The 21089-nt window shown below is 36.7% G+C and overlaps 1 protein-coding gene across 1 annotated transcript in view; it reads left to right on the top strand.

Moving 5' to 3' along the window:
* The window catches only part of LOC145673507 (A disintegrin and metalloproteinase with thrombospondin motifs adt-1-like), a 334494-nt gene that overhangs the window by 152240 nt on the left and 161165 nt on the right, over positions 1 to 21089 (top strand). Inside the window, exons 2-3 of the mRNA XM_081743275.1 lie at positions 3830 to 3902; positions 19233 to 19531. Of these exons, the coding sequence (XP_081599401.1) occupies positions 3830 to 3902; positions 19233 to 19531 (372 nt within the window). The remainder of the gene's footprint in view (positions 1 to 3829; positions 3903 to 19232; positions 19532 to 21089) is intronic.

Raw genomic sequence — 21089 nt, 5'->3', positions numbered from 1 at the left:
GTACTTTTGCAGCGTTTCACTGCCTACTCGACTTCATTTTACCAAGAAATTTACGCAGTTCTTCAAACGAAAGTGTAACCAGTTTGTTGGAATGAATGCCACCAATTCAAATTTTAGGAAGAATCCGCGGCGATGATTTGCTCTGGCCTCTGGGTTTAAAGACAGCATCTGCAGAGGTATACCATAGCTCCTCTTTTACCACTGTACTGGCAAAAATGCCGTTAAATTCAGCTCAGATAGTCGCTGAAACAGATATTTGTCGAATTTAAGCCCAAAAGCGATTTTTAATTAATTTATTTATTTGCATTTTGCAAAGGATAATAAAGTAAACATTTATACGTAAACATAATCAATAAAGACAAATCATGTAAAATAATTTATCTTTTTGAAAACAAACACAGTCTCTTTCTCCATACTTTCTTCTTCAGTTGCTGCGGGTGCTGTAAGGTTGGATGTTAGAAAGACGTCTGCTACGAGTTGCTTTTACTTCAGTTATTTTATTAACAATTCATATGAATGGCAGTTCTTTCCCAAGATCTAAAGAATATTCCACTTCGAGTATAGCTGACACAGTTTCCACTGTCAATCGACTTTTTAGTTTTATCTTCTGAGTTTTTCAGTTCTTAATATTTAATTTTATCAATTGGCTACCGTAATAAGGTGTTGTCTTGTTAGTTGTCCACCTGAGAATTTCCGAATTTGAAAATGAAATGAAATTTTTGAGTTTTACGTCTCACGCTTATGCCGGTTAGGCTAAAGGAGACGGTGATGATGAGTAATGAGTGAAATGAAGAAAGTGGGAACAAACGGAAGAACCCCGAGGAAACCCACGTACATGGTGTTTGTAAACCACAAAGTTCACTTGGCGGGAGCAGGGTTTGAACCCGAGACCTCATGCACCAGAGGTGAACGCTCTACCACTGAGCCACCGCGGCCTCAGAATTCCCGAATTTGTCTCATATAGTGAATTAAGGTGGTGACGTCATGAACCACATGTGCTATTCCTCAAATATGCCCAGTGGCACTCACATAATGATTCGCTTTCGTTTCACTCACCAGTCTTACCACAATTGCTCAGTAAATCATATCGAAATTAAAAAAAAAACTAAATGAATTCTCCAATTTTGTCGACAAGTTGCTTTTGTAAAAAAAAAAAAAAAAAAAAAAAAAAAAGTCGCCATCCGCCTCTTCAAATCCGCTAGATTCAGCGATTTGTCCCTAAAATTGGAACACGGTCTTTTACTATTGTCCTGCATAATTTATAATGAGGGAGTGAGTATTGTCTCAAGCATCTCAGCTTCGAACTTGCATTTACGTACTAAATATATTCAAACCAGATAAAGGTTTGTACGTACGGAACTCACTTTCAATCCATTGATACCTTAATCTGTTAATATTAGTAATATACACTGAAAATATATGTAACATGAAATAAGTAATAACATTACTAGGTAAAAAGTGTACCAGAAAATTAAAAAAAAAGGTGCCAAATGGATCATATATGCTGTGTTTGTATTGCTGTATAACAATTTGATTGTTAATACATTGCTCTTGGCTATACACCAGTGCTTTTATTTTTTTATTTAATGGAAAACACTCATTTCACTGGGAGCAAAACTTAAAAGTGTATTACAAAATGCATTGATACAATATGAGGGCGCGCTCGGTAGTTCAACACTTATGGGGCTAGCAAGGTGTTGAACTACCGGAAATGTTGAACTACTGGATATATTTGCAAAAACTGTGGGCGCGGTTAGATTAAGTGTAAATACGTATTAAAACGGCATTACTGTATGTACTGTACTTAAAAAGCGCATTTACTGGTAAAAATTTAAGTCAAATTTAAAATCACATTTTTTCTATCAAAACCATGTACAGTACAGTTGAAACAATATTGCACGCTTTAAATTGCTCACTTGCGTCGTGTCGTCTGGCTCGGCGGTGAAACAGAGGGGAGTACAGTACAATTCAGCGGTAGCGCCTTCTGTCAGGTTTGTTTGTCAACAGTGCGTTGAACTACTGGGCGACTGAACCTCAAAACCGTTGAAGTACAGAGCAATCTGCTAGCCATTTTGCCAAATGTAGCCGAACATAGTGGCTGCAAAACTGTTGAACTGTAGAGCTGGCCCTGCGTGCCTGGAAAATACCCAAAAGTGTTGAACTACTGGGCTTGTTGAAGTTTCGAATGTTGAACTACAGAGCGCGCCCTGTACATAAGTGAAACTTTAAATTTTTGTATACTTAGCTTCCGTGCCTACAGGGTGCTGTCCATTATGTAACTATGTATTCATAAAAGCCCGTCTAATATTCATTTGCATTACACAGTATGATTATCCTTTTATATACAAGATGGTATATTAAGGTTATAATCAATATACGTTCTAATTATAAAGGTAACCAAGAAAGTTCCGTCGTTTTTTGTGGAGGTCTGTGTTCCATTGGCTCTCACTCCGTAAGTTAAATGCAAATGGAGATAAGGCGAAGGTCAGTTGTTGATGTGACCAACATATTACCTAGTTGTGGCAGTTCAGTTACACCGTGAACGTGCGTAAGGACAGACTGAACATGAGACCTTCACAAAGCGTCATAAGGGCGTGTATGCTGTACGAGTTCAAATTGGAATCAAACGCCGCTGCAGGGAGCCAGAAGATATGTCAGGGTGTCGTGACTATGCGAACAGTGCATAATGATTTAACACGCACCACGCACACTTGAAGACGCACCACGTGCCGGAAGACAAACACATGTACAAATGAAGATCTTCAAGCAGAATTGAGGCGAATAGTGGGCAGGAACTGGAACTACAATTGAGGAACATGTGAGGAACTGGGACTACAATTCAGTGTGAGTGAAGAAACCATTGGGCAGCAACTCCATCAACTTAGGAAGCACTACAAGTTGGGTCGATGTGTCTATGTGTCCTACATGATGAAGGCAACGCGTGCAGACACCTGTGCTTGTTTCCTGCCTCCTCTGAGGAAGGGGCATTTCTGGACAGGGTATTGACTTGTAATGAGAAGTAGATCCCGTACGAAGCTCAACGATGCCATCATCATTGGTTAGCATCCCAGGAACAAGTTCCAAAACAACCGAAACCAGCACTGCACCAGAAGAAGGTCCTCCTATGTATTTGGCAGACTGCTCGCGGCATCGTGCATCGGGGAACTGCTACCAGCTGGTTAGAGCATCAACGCAACTATGTACTGTCAGCAGTTGAGCCGTGTTCAAGAAAAACTCAAAACTCTGGAGCCAGCACTTCTGAATCGCAAAGAGGTCCTCCTGTTACACAACAAAGCTAAGCCCCACGTGACTAGGATGGCCCGAGACACTATTCTACGCCGTGGATGGGAAACATTATTGCATCCGCCATATTCTCCGGACATTACACCGTCCGACTATTACCTGTTCCATTCCTTGGTCAATAACCTTAGAGGACGCCAGTTCAAATCGCTAGTAGGGGTGCAAACACTTGATACCTTCTTTTCTTCATGGCCCACCAAGTTCTACTGCGATGGAATCCATGGCCTTCCAGAACGTTCGCAGAAAGTCGTCGATGCTGATGGAGACTATTTTTTATATTTCAGATACATTTTAGGCGACATATCTATGTTCAAAGGTAGTGGGTGAAAATGCGACAGAAGTTATCTTTATATAATGGATATTGCTGATCATTTGCTTAATTGTTCACTGAATAAAAATAAATTCTCTACCTCGACAGTGACGTACTTGATTTAAGGCCTTGGGTTTCAAGTAATAATCAATTTATAAAGTTTAGTTGCAAATGGAGGTTGTGTACTCACGTTAATATTTTTCTTTCTTCCTTTTCTAGGTGGATGCGCAAAATCTCCACCGACTGCTTACGGCGCCTGAGTGGGAAAGCTACTTTGGGCCGTCCAAGAAAGGTTAGTTGATATTTCTTCTTTTACTTTGAATATTTTAAACTTATAAATATATCAAGTAGCTTTCGTTTTCATATTGTACTAACAGCATTTTGGTAGTTGCCAGGACCAGAATTAATGTTTTGCTGTCCTTAGGCGGAAAGGTGTTTGCCGCCTCTCCGACGTACAAAATTTTAACACGATAAGGAATAAAAACTAAGACTTGATACTTACATTTGTTCCAGTACTTTTGTGTAAATTTTAATGAATGTTACCCAAGTATCTAACTAAGTACAATGATAAAGTTCCACTTTACTTTAACTACCAATGATTGAAGCCAATAGACTCGTTAAAGGAATTATTACTTGGAGAGCGTTTGCTCTCACTATAATCATGTTTATTATTATTATTATTATTATTATTATTATTATTATTATTATTATTATTATTATTATTATTATTATTATTATTATTATTATTATTATTATTAAAGTTATAATTTTTTTGTCTTACTAAATTTTGTTCCAATATGCTCCCTTAAGAATGTTACGCTTCTAGGCCTGGCCACGTTGGGCCCAGTGGTAGGCTTAATTCCGGCCCTGGTAAAGCTTAGCTCAGGAATCTCTGCTGCGATTGACACCAACGAAGAATTTCCTTCAAGACAGATTCTATAGAAGTAACTTAAGTATTATATATTAAAAAAACTGGAATCAAAACTGAACTTACGTGAACTTAAATTGATTGTGGAATTGAATAGCTTTCCAAACGTCATATTTATGTATCGCTATCACATACGTAACGGGGATAACAGAGCGGAATTCAATGATTATGTACATCTTGAAATTACTGAAGCTAGTTGTTCCGCGCTCAAATGTCGGCCAAGGTACCTCTTGGTTGAGCGGTCTTGGTAGCGCCTCCCTAACAGCACAATTACATAGCAGGCATATGCCTATCATGTTCCCTCAGGTATATGGAAATGTGTCCAGTATGTGCCTTATGTACTTCTGAGAAAGAAATCACATGGATGGCAAGTTATAGTCACAGACTATGTCCGCCCCTAGGCACATGCCTGATATGTACCTGGGGAATGTGCCTAGTATGTTCTAGGTATGTTCCCCATGCCGTAAGCGTCAATGAAATACATAAGTACTCCCTCAAAATATTTTAAATCACATATATGCGTAATGTGTTTACATTAAGGTGAGTCTAAACACCACCTTAAACAAGTAAAAAAATATAGGGCTACCCTAGGGTGGGCGCGAACCACCAACATTTGGATTACTAGCCGCGTGCTCTTCCAACTACCTTCGCTTGTAGAGGGATAAATTATTGAGGTCTTTTGCATTCGGCTATTCAGTGCTCCTTTAACCGCATATATTCGACTATAACCGTTTGGGATCAGATAAAATCTGCTCGCCATGTAATTTTATAACAAATTGACGAGTGTCTATTTACTTTATTTCATGGTTCTTCCATATTTACTTTCAAATGATCGGCGACAGTTGCCATCTAATCAAGTTAATGCGTTTATTGCTTCTAGTACACAATCGCTTAGAAAAAGAAGCAACAAATGCATCAAATCTGGAAAATGAATTTAGAACATCTAAATGGCGAATACCTAGCACATCCTGTGCTGTTAGGGTATTTGAAACAATATGTACCTAAAGGACGTACCTACAACATGATAGATATATGTCCCAAGTGATGACATAAAAACCAATGACTATCACAGTGAGAAACTGAGCCCCGTATATAAATGCTACGTGGGTTTGTGGTACATAGTTACAAATATCAATTAAGTTTAACAAGTATCTAAAACTGTAGGTAGCTGAAGTACACACTTAGCACATGAATAGCATATGTTCCAAGTGTCAGCTACCTAAAGTAGCTGGGATATCTAAATGGCACATGCCTAGCACCTCTTGTGCTGTTAGGGCTTTGGCATGGAAGACCCAGGTTTGATTCTCGGTGGGAGCTCATGTGATTTACTATATATCACATGTTAAGCTGTAGGTTCATGTCTCATATAGTCTTGCTGCTGAAAAGGGAAGCTAATCTAAAAATCGAATCAAACCAAGTCAAGACTTTGGCTCGGTGTACACTGTGAGTTAAAATCATGCTTCAGTAAAATATCTAATTATTTACTTTTTTTGACATAGTGCACTAATCACCCCAAACTCCATACTATGATCAGGATTTTAAAACATTCCATAATATTTATCTTTCATCTTTCCTCTACTTTTGAGCTATGATAGGAGAGTTTATGGTGATCGTGAAAAAGAAATCGAATTCCAGATTTCTACGGAGTTACACATTTCGTGACCCCCACATACCGAAAAAGGGAATTTTTGGATGTCTGTTCGTCCCGCTGTATGTATGAGATCATATCGTTCGATATATCAGAGCCAAATTTTAAACATTTAAAAATATATATATTCTGTAGTAAGTGAGTTGAATTTCTTTCCTAGTGCCCAAAATAGAGTAGTATAGCAAAAGGTGAAAAAAATCGATTTTCTCAAAAACTTTTAATGATTTTGTTTATATTTCACATACATGAATAACTACAGTATATACTGTGATGTAAAGAATTTCCCTGGGACGAATCCAGAAGGGAGACTTTACTCTATGGAATGGGTTCTTTACGGACAATTCTCTTAAAAGCGAGTCAGTTGTTAACCTAACAATATAGGATAATTCATTTGTCCAGAAAAAAACTACAAAAGGTTGTTTACTCTTCAAAACGGGTTATTTTTGGATGATTTTATCAACAGGCGATGTTGTTCACATTTCATAAAAAATACTTCATTAATAACTTAAGAATATTACGTACATCACTTCTCATGATAATACCTACAAGAGGTACTTTTTATTTTTATTGTTATATTATTTTATTTATTTTTTAAAGAAGCAAATTATAATAAAATCAGCTCCTAGTGCTCGCCATTCATGTCTGTCTCTGATACGAAATTCGGATTGGCGGAAATAGTGTTGGCTCACCACTGATTATCCGACTATTATGTGCATGGCATCACATTATTATATGTATTATTATACGTAGAAGTTCCTGGAAACTTTCATTCTTGCTAACTTTAACTTTCTTGTCGTCTTCAAATTCATTTTTCTATCGCTGCTATGGCAGCGAGAGCTGATCAGTTATCAACTGTTTATTGAATGATATACAATTTGTTCTTTCGATAGTGGCATGTTCCTTTGTTTTTTAAAAACAATTTCCTCAAATTTTGTTTATATTTCATTAAAAACTCTAAGATATGGCACAAGTCATTTGCAAATGCGCCGATTTCTCTGTAACTTTGGGGGGCCCATTAAGATGGGTGTTTGGTTGCAGACAAGAGTCTAAGAAGGCATATATGAGGATTTTAAGACAAATTGAATTCAAATTATGCCAAATATTGGATATTTATAAAAAATGCACATAACAATACATACAATACTAAAAATACATGTAAAAATTGATATTTAAAAAATATATGGGGCCCACATGAGCATTGGGGTCCCGGCTCCCCAGGATCGGCGCTCTTGGTCATTTGTCATGAAAATATCAACAAGAGGTAGTTTAGTTTTAGAGGTGACTTTTTTAGAACGAGGTTTCCTGAAAATGACTTATAACTTTCTTCATATTTCACAAATAAATTTTTCAATAATAACTGCAACATAACATGATATAGCCTAGTTTAAGGAATTGAACTGAGAAGTTTAATGCAGTTATTATTATAATTTATTCTTTTAGTAATCCCAATAAGTACTTTCAGTACATTACTTTATTTATTTTAAAATTTGAAGCGACCATAAGTTTCTATCATCGACAAGGATGATCATCTGCATTTTAATGTCTGTCAATAATCTATTATCTTCTATCATCTGGATTTTTGTGTCTATCATCAATTGTCTTATTTCATCTGCACTTTTGCATTTGTCTGTCATCTATTTTTATCTTCTGAATGTTTGTGTCTATCATCAATCTATCATCTGTTATCTCCTATTATCTGGACTTTTCTGCCTATCATTTATCTATTATATATTATCTTCTCTCTTCTGGATTTTGTGTCTATTGTCAATCTATCATCTATTATCTTCTATCCTAATCATTTTTATGTTTGCCTATCATCTATCATTTATTATCTTCTGCATTTTTGTGTTTGTCTATCATCTATTATCTTCTATCATCTATTATCTTCTGCATTTTTGTGTTTGTCTATCATGTATTACCTTCTGCATTTTTGTGTTTGTCTATATCTATTATCTTCTATCGTCTGTATTTTTGTGTCTGCCTATGATCAATCTATCATATATTATCTTATGTCATCTATTATCTTCTATCATCTGATTTTTGTATTTATCATCAATCTATCGTCTGATCTTGTATAATCAATCTATCATCAATTATCTTGTATCATCAGGATTTTTGTGTCTATCATTTATCAATCATCTGTTATCTTCTATCATCTATTATCTTCTACCATCTGGATTTTTTTTGTCTACCATCTATCTAACATATATGATTCTCAATGATATGGATTTTTGTCTATCATCAATCTATCATCTATTATCTTCTATCATTTGGATTGTTGTGTATATCATCTATTATCTTATATCATCTGCATTTTTGTCATCAATCTATCATTGTTATTTCCTATTATCTGGACTTTTGTGTCTGTCTATTCCATGATAACTTTCCAAAATTTCTTCTGTTTTGACGTTAGCGTTAATTTTTTGTGGAAATTTCTCAAAAACAGGTCTTTCATTTGTGTTGAAGTAAGGGGGTAAATTTAATTCAAATTCGAATACATTCATATTAATAACAAGACAAAATATTTCAAGATTACTTGTCTAAAGAGGAAATTCTATTTTAGAAAGAGGATGGCGTATATTTCTTTGAAACTTCCTAATCATATCATTACTTGACCTTTAATCAGTGAGATATAATGAGTAATTTAACCACATCCCATAAAATGTTCCGTTGTAAATTGTGTTTAAGAAAGTCATGAAAGCAGGGGTGTACCCGCAGAGAAAGTCCACCGGGCTCGGATACCCCCCAAAAAAAATTCTTCCTAACTCAACATACATTTGTGAACTTTCTCAATAAATCTATAATTTTATAATGAAATGACTGATGTCGCATGAAAATTTAGACTAATCTTTCTCCTATAAAAATAATCTAGTTCAATCATTTTTTTCTGAAAATATAGAAGGAAGTCGGTTTAATACTACACCTTCGTTATATAGACGTAGTGGCTTGTAGTATTTAAGCTCCCCTTCAAACCTCGAATTGCCTCTCCATAAAAAAAAAAAAAAAAAAAAAAAATCTGGGTGCGCGCCTGCAAGAAATATAACGTTTTCTCCGTGATGATCTGTTACTTATATTTCAAATCAGTTACTTGTAAGAAATGAGTTTACCCCATCTTAATATATATATATATATATATATATATATATATATATATATATTTAAAAAAAAACTATCCTAAACATTAACGATCTTCAGTAGATAGGCCTGCCTTTTCTTTGAGACTTCCCAGTGATGTGTATTGGTCATAGTTAAAATTCATTAAGGATAAGAGGATGAATTCACTCCCAAACTTTTGAAAAATATTTCAGGGTATAACTTTCGGAAAAATAACACTTCCTTTTCTAAAAGATTGCTTTATTTCTAGACGAAAGGTGTTCCTATTCTTTGAAGTTGAAATCCGTCATGGATCAGAACGTGAAAATTTCCCAACTTAGAAAAGAAAATCACTTCTCGAGATGTTCTAACACCACTAATGACTAGTGTACTGGTGGTTTCTTTCCTCTCTGAGCTTCATCAGCTTCAAATGTTATTTTCGAATCCTTAATTTTCAGATTCGTCCTTTGTCTTTCAAATTCCTAATACAGCTTGTATACTTCATAATAGAAATTTCATACCACATAATATAGCAATGCTTAATTCTTATGAGAGAGACCATTTATACATAAATTTAGCTAAATTATAAATAACTTTCGTAATTAGTTATACAAAAAATTTCTTCTTTTTAATTTTGGTTTTTGCGTAGCAATTTAGGAAGCAAATTTAAATTTTAATTGCAATTTATATTTTTTTAAATCACATTTTCGTAATCGAAACAAATTATTTATTTATTTACTTTACTATCTTACATGGACAAGAAATAATAAAAACACAATTTTTGTATGTAGCAAATGTACATGAAAAAGAAGATAAAGTAATGATAATACATATTAATTATAAATGATTAATCGGGTTTAAAAGGGCTGTATTGAAAATTGTATCTAATACATACAGTACCGAATGATACATGAAAATGTACAGAAACTGTCAGACATACTGCGACGAATGTTCGATGTTTCTTACTTTCGTCACACGGCACACATCTATTCTACCCTAGTTTGCCCCACACGCACTCTAGTATATTCCCACTAATGTTCGTAAATGCAATCGTATTGCCCATAATAATGTTCCCTGTAAAGAAAAACATACCGTGCACCTTTGATTTAGAACTGCACCAACAGCATTCACTTTTGGGAAATCTCCTTCATATTGTACTGTAATGTGTGATTGTTCAATGCCCCAGATATGAACTTTATACCATTCAAATGGAATGTTCCTTCGTCACTAAATTGTAGAAGTCCCAGAAAACCATCGTCGTCCATAGCGTTATGCATAGAATTACGCATATCGTTTGACAAGATCGTCCGGTTTTAACATTTGCAATAACTGTATGCGGTATGGTTTCAGTTTCAATTGGGTTCCAAATTCTTCCAGGCAGTCGGTTGCGGGATATTACAGGGTGTCTATCGGTCACGAAAGTCATGAAAAAATCACGAAATCAGAAAACGGTCATGAAAGTCAAGGAAAAATCACGAAATTTAGCTTTTAGTCCAAAACTTTTTTCATCTGTACAAATATAAGTATACAGTACTGGCACAATTATTATGGATTTTTGATAAAAACAAAACTTTTGTGCAAATCTCTTGCAAACAATTTTATTAACTAATACTTTATTTACTTTACCACACCTGTACCAAACAAATATTTATTAGTTATTTTAAGTGGGTTTTACAGTCTTATATGGGAGTGTCTGGCAATACAGAGAGAAAACGTCTGATAACCCTGACACAATCACTGCATTGTCTGAACAGAGCTCAGTAATAGTCTGGCATTTGCGTGGAAAAATGTGTTTTTATTGCATTGTCTGCCTGTCACGTGATCACTTTAGTTCTGTGTATTTGTGCATTTAAGTTTAATGCCAACTTTTTTTTGTTCAGATTTTCTAATGTGTTTATGCAATTGAGCAGACATGGGCAAAGTTCGTGATTTCAGTCCTCGCAAGGTTAGACAGATTAGTGTTTTATTGTAATAAACCACCTTAAAACAGACAGAAATAGCGAAGAAACTTAAAGTTTCAACTCAAACCGTCAGTAATATCAAGAAGAAATTGGAATATGGCCACAGTTTGGCATCAAATAGGCTTGGAAAATGTGGTAGACCTAAGAAAACAACACTGAGAATGGACAGAAAAATATTTAAAATGGCAATTAACAAGAGAAGAGCATCTTGCAGAATGATTTCCAACCAACTTGAAGCAGAGGGCATTACCATTGCTCGTAGAACAGTAAATAAGAGACTATTGGAAGGTGGGCTAAAAGCATATCGTCCCAGAAAAAAAAAACTCGCCTTACTGACAAGATGAAACAGGCTCGTAAGGCCTGGGAAGAGGCTCACGTTGACTGGACATCTGAGCAATGGGAGAAGGTAAGAGTTTAAAATATCCATGTAAAAACGTTAATAACACAAATGATTAAAATTATGCAAAATATTAAACTTTACTTCCAATTTTAAACCTTGCAGACTTTCATGTCATTAAGTCTATTAGTTATTCAATTGCTTTAATCACTTTCTTCAGCTGTCCGACGCCTTATTTTGTGTTCTCTGACAAGTCTACCATTGCAGTGCTTGACGACCGTGTGCAGACTGTAAGAAGGCGATCAGGTGAGCAATTTACATCGGAATGTTTAAAGAAGACTGTAAAATTCCCTCAGAAGGTCATGGTCTGGGGAGCCATTTCTGTGCATGGAACAAGTCGTTTGGAGATGGCACCATGGACCAGTATAAGTACAAAGAAGTACTACAAAGACGTTTGCTATCTCAAACAAGGGACTGGTTTGCGGATAGACCTTGGATTTTTCAACAGGACTCTGCCCCGTGTCACACGGCAAGATCAGTTAAGACCTGGTTTGAAGAAAATGGTGTAGAAGTGCTCTCATGGCCTGAAAATTCCCCGGATATGAATCCGACTGAGAGTTTATGGTCTGTATTGAAAGATGAAATACATAAAGTTCCCATAACGACCAAAACAGAACTCATACAACGTCTTATGAAAGTATGGGTTCATTCAGGTAGAATCAGGGAATTGTGCAGAAAGTTGATCACTGGAATGCCCAGAGGTGTTAAAGCACTTGTTAATGCAAAGGGTGGACAAACTAAATATTAAAATAGTTGTTTACTATTGACGTACTCATTATTTGTGAATAAAATTGATTTGCATTATTATTTGTTTGCTTAAATGGCGTTTTTGTAGAAAAAATATGTTTTTTTTTTTTTCAAAATTCCATAATAATTGTGCCAGTACTGTAGACTGGAAAATTTTGTTTTACCAAAGCGTCAAAATTCACCACCAAAAATGTCTATGGTTGGCTTTAGACGCTACCAAATCGCAAGCAAAGCACGTTTTTATCGCATGCATGAAAATTCGGCTCAATTCGCACCCAAATTTGCTCTTGAAAATGTTACTAAATTTTATGGTTTGGGAAAGAAAAGGTCAGGAAAAAGTCACGAAATTTCATTTTGGAATTTTAGTAGACACCGTGTATTAAGTTCCCGACCGGAGCGTCGTGTTGACTTCTGTGGGCTACGCATGAAACTCGCCCCATATGTTTCATCAGAAACGCTTGGACGTCTTCTGGTTTTACCTTTATACAGACGACATGTGTCCGTAAACTGTCAATACCACGTCAGTGACCTGTCAGTGCAGTTGCATACTGGCTACGGAATGCACACTGTACGGTAACGACGGAAAGCAATTCTAGTATTTTAAAGCAGAGAATGCTTTCTGCTGCATAGACGCCATTTGGAAACTAAGTTTGTGCTTCTATCTGCCACCATGCTACAAGCCAAGATTATGAATATGAGAAGTGAACCTTTCAGATGTGTTATTTCGTTTCAGTATTAGCACAAACGTATTAATAGTTTTCGACTATTTCACTTTAGAACCAATCACTCCGTGTATATAGTATATTTCAGTACTATCTGGTAGCTGGTTTCCAATGTGTCCATATGGGGTTTTGTTTTTTATGTGTACTGAATCCGTAATGTCAAGCAACGGAAAATTGGTACTACGTATCCCACGAAGTAAACCTTCATTTTTATGGCAAAAGAACAATATATCTTTTTTTTTCACCTATGTGCTAATTTCCTAACACATATTGTAGGCAAATACTACCCGGATCCAGCTCATTCTTCAATTTTCAACAAACTTCTTTACTGAATTCTCTATGACTCTGTGTGTGTCTGTTATTTGAGAATTTTTCCATTTTTGGCCCTCCATTCAATGGAACATCATACATCGAAAACTATCTGAAAGATGTGATGGAATGTTTCGCTTCATCCTTACCGTTCCCGAGATATTAGCTAAAAAAGTTCCGATTTCGGGAGATTTAAGGAGCCATATCTCAGGAACCGTAAATCATATAGAGATCATATTGGTGTTGATCAATACTAATACCAGTTATTGATTTAATAATTATTGTGTTATTAGTTATTGATTCAATAATTATTGCGTTATTAGTTATTGATTCAATAATTATTGTGTCATTAGTTATTGATTCAATAAGTATTGTGTCATTAGTTATTGATTCAATAATTATTGTGTCATTAGTTATTGACTCAATAATTATTGTGTCATTAGTTATTGACTCAATAATTATAGTGTCATTAGTTATTGATTCAATATTTATTGTGTCATTAGTTATTGATTCAATAATTATTGTGTCATTAGTTATTGATTCAATAATTATTGCGTTATTAGTTATTGATTCAATAATTATTGTGTCATTAGTTATTGATTCAATAATTATTGTGTCATTAGTTATTGATTCAATAATTATTGCGTTATTAGTTATTTCAGTTTAAACTTTTAAATAATATTACATACTTTTTCATTTAAATAATTGCTAACAATTTGTATTATAATTTTTAAATTATTTTATTACAATTATAATTTTTTATTAATACAATTATCTATATTGTATTATGTATCGAATTTAATCAAATACATTTAATATACAATCTCATATAAATTTCGAAAAAAATTAATTCCTTCTAAGTTTGTTCTGTGAGTGCTCTTCGACTATTCTCAACTGGTTTAAAGTTGTAAACCCAACACAACTTTTCTTTCACCATTTCAGGACGCAACAAATGAATATTTCTGGGTCGAGACTAGGGATGGGCAAAACCGGTTTTTATATTTTAAAAAGAAAGCGGAAATCGGTTTCTAGAAAAACCGAACTCCGAAGAAACGACATTTCGGTTTTCTCCAAAATCTTTTTCGGTTTTCTCTATAAACCGGATCGGTTTTCACCGAAACTGGTTTCAGATTTCTCCAAAACCCGATTCAGTTTCTCTCCAGAATAGAGTTTCGTTGTTCTCCGAAAACCGAATTCGTTTTCAACAAAAGCAGTTTTGTTTTTGAACATATTGGTTTTTAAGCATATTGGTTTCGGTTTGCACTTCCTTTTTATGAGAATTTACACATATTTTTTAGCTTCTTTCACATGTGTTCACGACGCATGTTACAATGCCGTAAAATCGATATATCTGTACCTGAGGTTTCCGGAGAACAACGAAACACTATTCTGATCAGAAATAGAACCAGTTTTGCAAAAACTGAAACTCATTTCGATGAAAAACTGAACTGGTTTTGAAGAAAACCGGAACCGGATTCGGTGAAAAACCGAACCGGTTTTGGAGAAAAACCCAAATCGGTTTCGGCGAAAAGCCCTTTTTTTTTAAAAAAAAGAAAATCAAAAGCCGGTTTTTGTGCCCACCACTAGTCAATACTATGGAAGAACCATACAGATGTGTCATTTATGAATTACTTATCGAAGCTTCAAACAATAGGATAGAGAAAGTGGGTACTCCTAAAGCTAAGATTATATGTTTTCGCTAGTTTTCTAACTTCCAAAAAAGTAAGCTAAGGTCTTGCATTTCGAAAATACACTTAGATGCTTCGTATTCATGTGTTATAAAATGTCGAAGTGCATATTGTGTCACTTTCTCAAGTAATATTCTACAGACATTCTCAAGTAATATAGTCTTCAGTTCATAATGAATTGCGTGTGTTATTTAGAACAAAAAATGAATCTGAAGGAAAACGTCAGATTTTTGAGGGGAGAATGTCCGCAACTATATGTGAGATGAAAAAAGAAACTCTCTATCATGATCGGAATACCATGTTATACTGTTTTCTTGTAAAAATAAATAAATAAATAAATAAAACCTCACTTCGGTAATAAATTATGATTATAGAGACATCGCATCGATTTTACGTTTTACGTTTGCATCGCAATTGTGTAATTTTGTATAGCAAATTGCGATGCGATACTGCTTTTTAAAAATGCTGGTGGTTAAGCTACCTTCAAAAGTAACATTAATATCCTTAGGAGAAATTTCCATTACGAAATAACACCACTAAAAACATATGGCACTTATATTTCAAAACACTAGTATTCATCATTACCTTTCCATGATGGCATCAGGGTGGTTCAAGAAGAGATCACAATGAGGGAAAGGTGAACGTTATCCAATATAGTGAGAGAGCAAGAGCTCTTTTGTAATCAGAAGTCGATAACTGAATGTTATTCTGAATGCAGGTCGCTATTTAGTAAGTCATTGCTGTATCTACAGACAAAGGTTGAAACTAGGGATGGGCAAAACCGGCTTCTATAAAAACCGAAAAACCGACATTTCGGTTTTCTCCTAAACCGGTTCGGGTTTTCACCGAAACCGGTTTCGGTTTTCTCCAAAACCGGTTCGGTTTTCACCGAAACTGGTTTCGGTGAAAACTTTTCGTAAACACATAAAACCGAAACCGGAAATGGATTCGGTTTCCGGAGAACAACGATACACCATTCTGGTCAGAAATAGAACAAAATTTTGGAAAAAAAACGGAATCGGTTTTGAAGAAAACCGAAACCGGACCAGGTAAAAAACCGAACCGGTTTTGGAGAAAACCGATAACTGGTTGCGGTGAAAAACCGAAACAGGTTTCGGTGAAAAACCGGTTTTTGTGCCCACCACTAGTTGAAACCTTCTTTTAATTGTTATACGTCTAATGAAATCAATATTGTCAAAGTAAGAGGCAAACCTCTGAACAGAGTATGAAAAGATAGAACTGCGCTGAATTAAAATAGTTCATATAATAATTGCTCTCATCTTAGCCTTCAGTGTTTCCTTAATCTATTGTGAAATACAGTAACTCCAAATTTACTCTTGACTTTGAGTTTTGGTTTTGTGTCCTTATTCAACATGGAGGTTAAGAAGGACGGGACCTGTTTTTAACGTGGGCTCCGAACCATGATCGGGGCTTAAATACGATGTAGTAGACGGGTGCACAGACCATCAAGTAAGATCAATCCTCGCAATACGCTGTATTCCTGAGCTCCTTCGTGGCTAAGTGGTTTGCATACACGCCTTTGACGACGCGGGAGACCCTTTTTAGATTCCCATCTCATGTGGTTCGGATCCTACGTTAAACTGTATATCCGGGTCTCATATAGCCTCGCTGCTGAAGTGAATGGTAATATCAAATAGACTGCTTTTATTATCGCAGTATTTCGCCTCCGAGAGAAATGGATTACAGTATTACCCCATGTCATGTCAGCTCCTAATTCAAAAACACGCAATGGCTTAATAACCTACAACAATAGAAAGAATATCAAGCTAACATCAATCATCTCGATATAGGAGAAAAAATGGAAGAAAATAATAATGTCAGGTTGTCTTAAACGATTTGTTTTTGGAAATCAAAATTGAGATTTACATTTATCGTTATTTGAAAATAGTTTTGTTCGATAACCTTCTGCAATTTTTGTGTAACACTATAATCCCGTCACTACAAAACTTCTGTTGTTTCTGGTAAAAGAAAAAAAAGTGACACGTGGTTTTCACAGACTTCATTTGAAAGTAATTTAACACCATACAGGGAATTCTGTGAAGACCAAAACAAATGATAGTGTGACGGGGCCTTGCCTGAGACGTATGATGGATACACCAAAACCTTTCAGTCAAGTTTTCCCAATTTCTGCTGGTCGTTAACTATGTATGCGGTCTGGCTTTATCAGCGAAGTATACGGCATTCTTTTTATTGACCAGTTCCAAGTCGCGCTACTTGTCGACAATACAGGTCGCAGCAGCTGTCCTTCCAATCCCTTCAAACGTACAGCATATTCTTCCTGGACGTCAGTGTAAGCTTTGCCACAAACTGTAAAGCTTTACCTTACTTCGACCACTATATTTTCCCCATGTTGTTGTCATAGGTTATCCACTTTTCATTACTCGTGTTCAACAGCTTTCAGAAATGGCTCGAGTTCGTTACGTTTCAGTAGAGATTTGCAGATAGAAATTCGATCGAGTAAACGTCTTTGAGTCAAAGTCATGCGGTACCCAAACATCAAGACTCCAAATGCGGTAGCTAGCGGTCTCCAAATGATTTAACACTGTTCGATTATGGATGTTTAAGTCATTGGCCATATACAACAGTTGTTAATAAGATAGGATATAAATGCCTTCACGTATCTCCTTTTCACAATGTTTCAAATCTTCTCTCTACCAACATTCAAGCACAGCGTTACAGACATGCGCGCTGACTACATGGGTGCTCCGGGACTCGACCACCCACACAAATAATCTTGTGGGTGCGGCGCACCCACAAGATTTTTAGTTTGATAGAAACAAAATAAAATAAATATTTCTCACTTGACTTTATGAAAAAAAATAGTAAGCAATTAAAATATTGAGATGGAAGTTATAATTTGTAACCTCTAAAACATAATTGTTTGTGCAAAGGCAACCAAGCAACAAACTACCCTTCCTTGCCTGTCTCTGGCCTAGTCAAAGACAGTCCTCAGTGACAGTGTTCATAAAAGATTTTAACTAAAAAATCAATAAAAAATATTGAGACTCCCCTAAATACATATAACACATCCCGCCACTATTCGCACCCACATATATTTTGGAAAGTCGGCGCCCTTGTTTACAGACAATTGCGTGGAGAGTAGTTAGCATATTTCTGTAACATCTACAATTGGATTTGCATTAGAGATGGCCAGAACCGGTTCCTCGTGGAACCGGTTTTCGGGTCTAAACGGAACCGGTTTTTCGGATCCAGGTCTGGAACCGGTTTTTCGGATCCAGGTCTGGAACCGGTTCTTCGGATACATATCTGAAACCGGTTCTTCGCAACCAGGTCTAGAACCGGTTCTTCGGATCCATTTTTGGAACCGGATCCGGAAACGGTTCTGAAAACCGGATCCCCAAGAACCGTTCCTCGTGGAACCGGTTCCGCTGGAACCGAAACTTTGTGTCCATCCCTACGCTAAACGCGAGCTGCTGGCAAGCTGTGAACAGTATGCTAGATGAAATGGTGGAAGCGACAGGCAGGCGCCCAGGCGGCGGTAGCTTGTCTCATTTGGCTAAATAAACTGGGTAACTGGCTAACTCATTGGGTAAACAGGCAAACTGGCCAACTCATTTAGCTACTAAACACCCACTGGTGGACCAACATTTTTTTCTGGGGGCACAAGCGGGTCTGGGCGGGGAAGGCACAAGCGCATGGTCCTCTTTGCATTTTTTTTGAAGGTGAACTTTGTGCCTCTTTTATGGGTCTTTGGGGGCTTTCAGATCCAGGTCTGGAACCGGTTCCTAAGATTCGGTTCTGGAACCGCGTTTTCAGATCCAGATCTGGAACCGGTTCTTAAGATCCGGTTCTGGAACCGGGTTTTCGGATCCAGGTCTGGAACGGGTTCTGAAAACCGAATCTCCGAGAACCGGTTCTTCGCGGAACCCGAACTTCGTGGCCATCCCTAATTTGCATTTGCATCCTCTTCGTTACGCTTTGTCTTATTTCTAGCAAGATTCTGTGAGTAATTAATTAGTCTGTAAATTAGACAGATTGGGAACCGACTAATAGTAATTTAATTCTCGGTTGAAACTCTAGTGTGTAATTTTCACAAGATCACAATGTTTACACAAATACTTCATCAACAGCTTTTCTTTCTTTGCAGTGCCATTATTCGATGTCGTGAAGCTTCCCCATCGGACGAGGAGGAGGCGGTCTCTCTCCACCGAACATTTGACTCTGCAAGCGCTCGGAGAGAAGTTCGAATTCACATTGTGGCCCTCTTCGGGACTCCTCGACGAAAATTTTGTAATGCTCAATCGCTACGAGAATCGAACCGACATCTTGTCTGAGGATCTCAGCCCTGAAGAACACTGTTTCTACCAGGGCCGCGTTCGCCACTCCGATCTTCATTCCAACAGAAGCCAAGATGACCCCGTGGCCGTCGGACTCTGCGGAGGAATGGTAAGTTAGTCTTCATTGATAATAGTTAAGTATAATATTATCATTAAGACGAGGAAATAATTAAATACATTTTGCACAAATATTCTTAATACATATATCTCGTAATTCATGGGACAAATATTGAAACAATTTTTAAGCAATCTCTTTAGATGTCAAATGCCTTATAAAAACACTTGCCTTGCATGGAAAAACATTACTATAGAACGAAGGATAGGGGGACAAGATTGGAAGATTTCCCTTCCCAAGTTACGTATGTAAAGTAAATCACCAAAAGATACTGAAATGAAATGAAATCTTTGAGTTTAATGTCCCACGCTTATGCCGGTTAGGCTAAAGGAGATGGTGATGATGAGAAATGAATGAAATGGTGGAATGAAGAAAGTGGTAGGAAACGGGAGAACCCCAAGAAAATCCACGCACACGGTGTTTGTCCACCACAAAGTTCACTTGGTGGGGGCTGGGATCGAACCCCAAGCACCAGAGGTGAACGCTCTACCACTGAGCCACCGCGGCCTTCTACCAAAAGACACTGTAAGACCTCTTAATTACATATTGCTCCCCTTATTTGCGCTAATTCTTATCTGTGTACCTGTGAATTTTCAGTGGCGTACACAAAGGGGAAGATCCGGGTTATAATCCCCCTTTTCACAAGATATGAAAACATATACTTTTACCACATTAACTCCTTCAGTGCGTAATTTTCAGATGCGAACCGCTGTAAAAAGTGTAGTTTTTGGGGGGAACTTCGGATGTTGATTCTAAATCTGTTTCAAAATCACTTACATCAGAATCACTAATTATTTAATAATAATTCTTGCTCGATGTCAGCATCGTTGAAATATCGTTTTGAAGCCATTACTGTGCTGTCTGGTCTCAAACAAAACAAAGAATGAAAACTGTATTTGACGAAGCCCAAACTCTATTTTAATTTCTTTCTTTTTCCTCTTCTTCTTTTAATTAAGCAACAATTGAAACCAGCTGAGCGCAAACTAGCTAAATATTGTCGGGATAACATTACTCATATTATAGGCAAGTATATTCGCCATACGCAATACAAAATAGCCAAAGCAAAATGAAAGCGTATATATACGCCACCCACACTGAAGGGGTTAAGATCTGCACACAAAAATCTTGCGCATGGGATCCCTAGTCTGATCGCAATTCCAACCAACTAAACTTTGTGGTGAGCAAACATCGTGTGTGTGTTTTTTTTCTCGAGTTTCTCCCGAGCTCCTCCGTGGCTAAGCGGTTAGCGTACGCGCCTTTGGCGCGGGAATCCCGGGTTCGATTCCCGGCGGGAGCTCATGTGGTTCGGATTCCACGTTAATCAGTAGGTCCACGTCTCATATAGCCTCGCTGCTGAACGGGACGCTAAACTAAAATCAACTCAACTCAACTCGAGTTTCTCCCGTTTCCTCTCACTTCCATAATTCCACCATTATCATCCATCTCATCATCACCATCTCCATTATTCTCAATGTATAAATGTGGAACGTTAAGCTAAAAATATATATCTAGATATGTGAATGTGGGAGCTTAAATATCCTTCCTCTCCCTT

This window comes from Thermobia domestica, chromosome 16 (assembly GCF_964235325.1).
Source record: "Thermobia domestica chromosome 16, izTheDome1.hap1.1, whole genome shotgun sequence".
Taxonomy (NCBI): domain Eukaryota; kingdom Metazoa; phylum Arthropoda; class Insecta; order Zygentoma; family Lepismatidae; genus Thermobia; species Thermobia domestica.
Note: the sequence above shows the minus strand (reverse complement) of the source record. Positions and strands in the feature narration are given on the sequence as shown.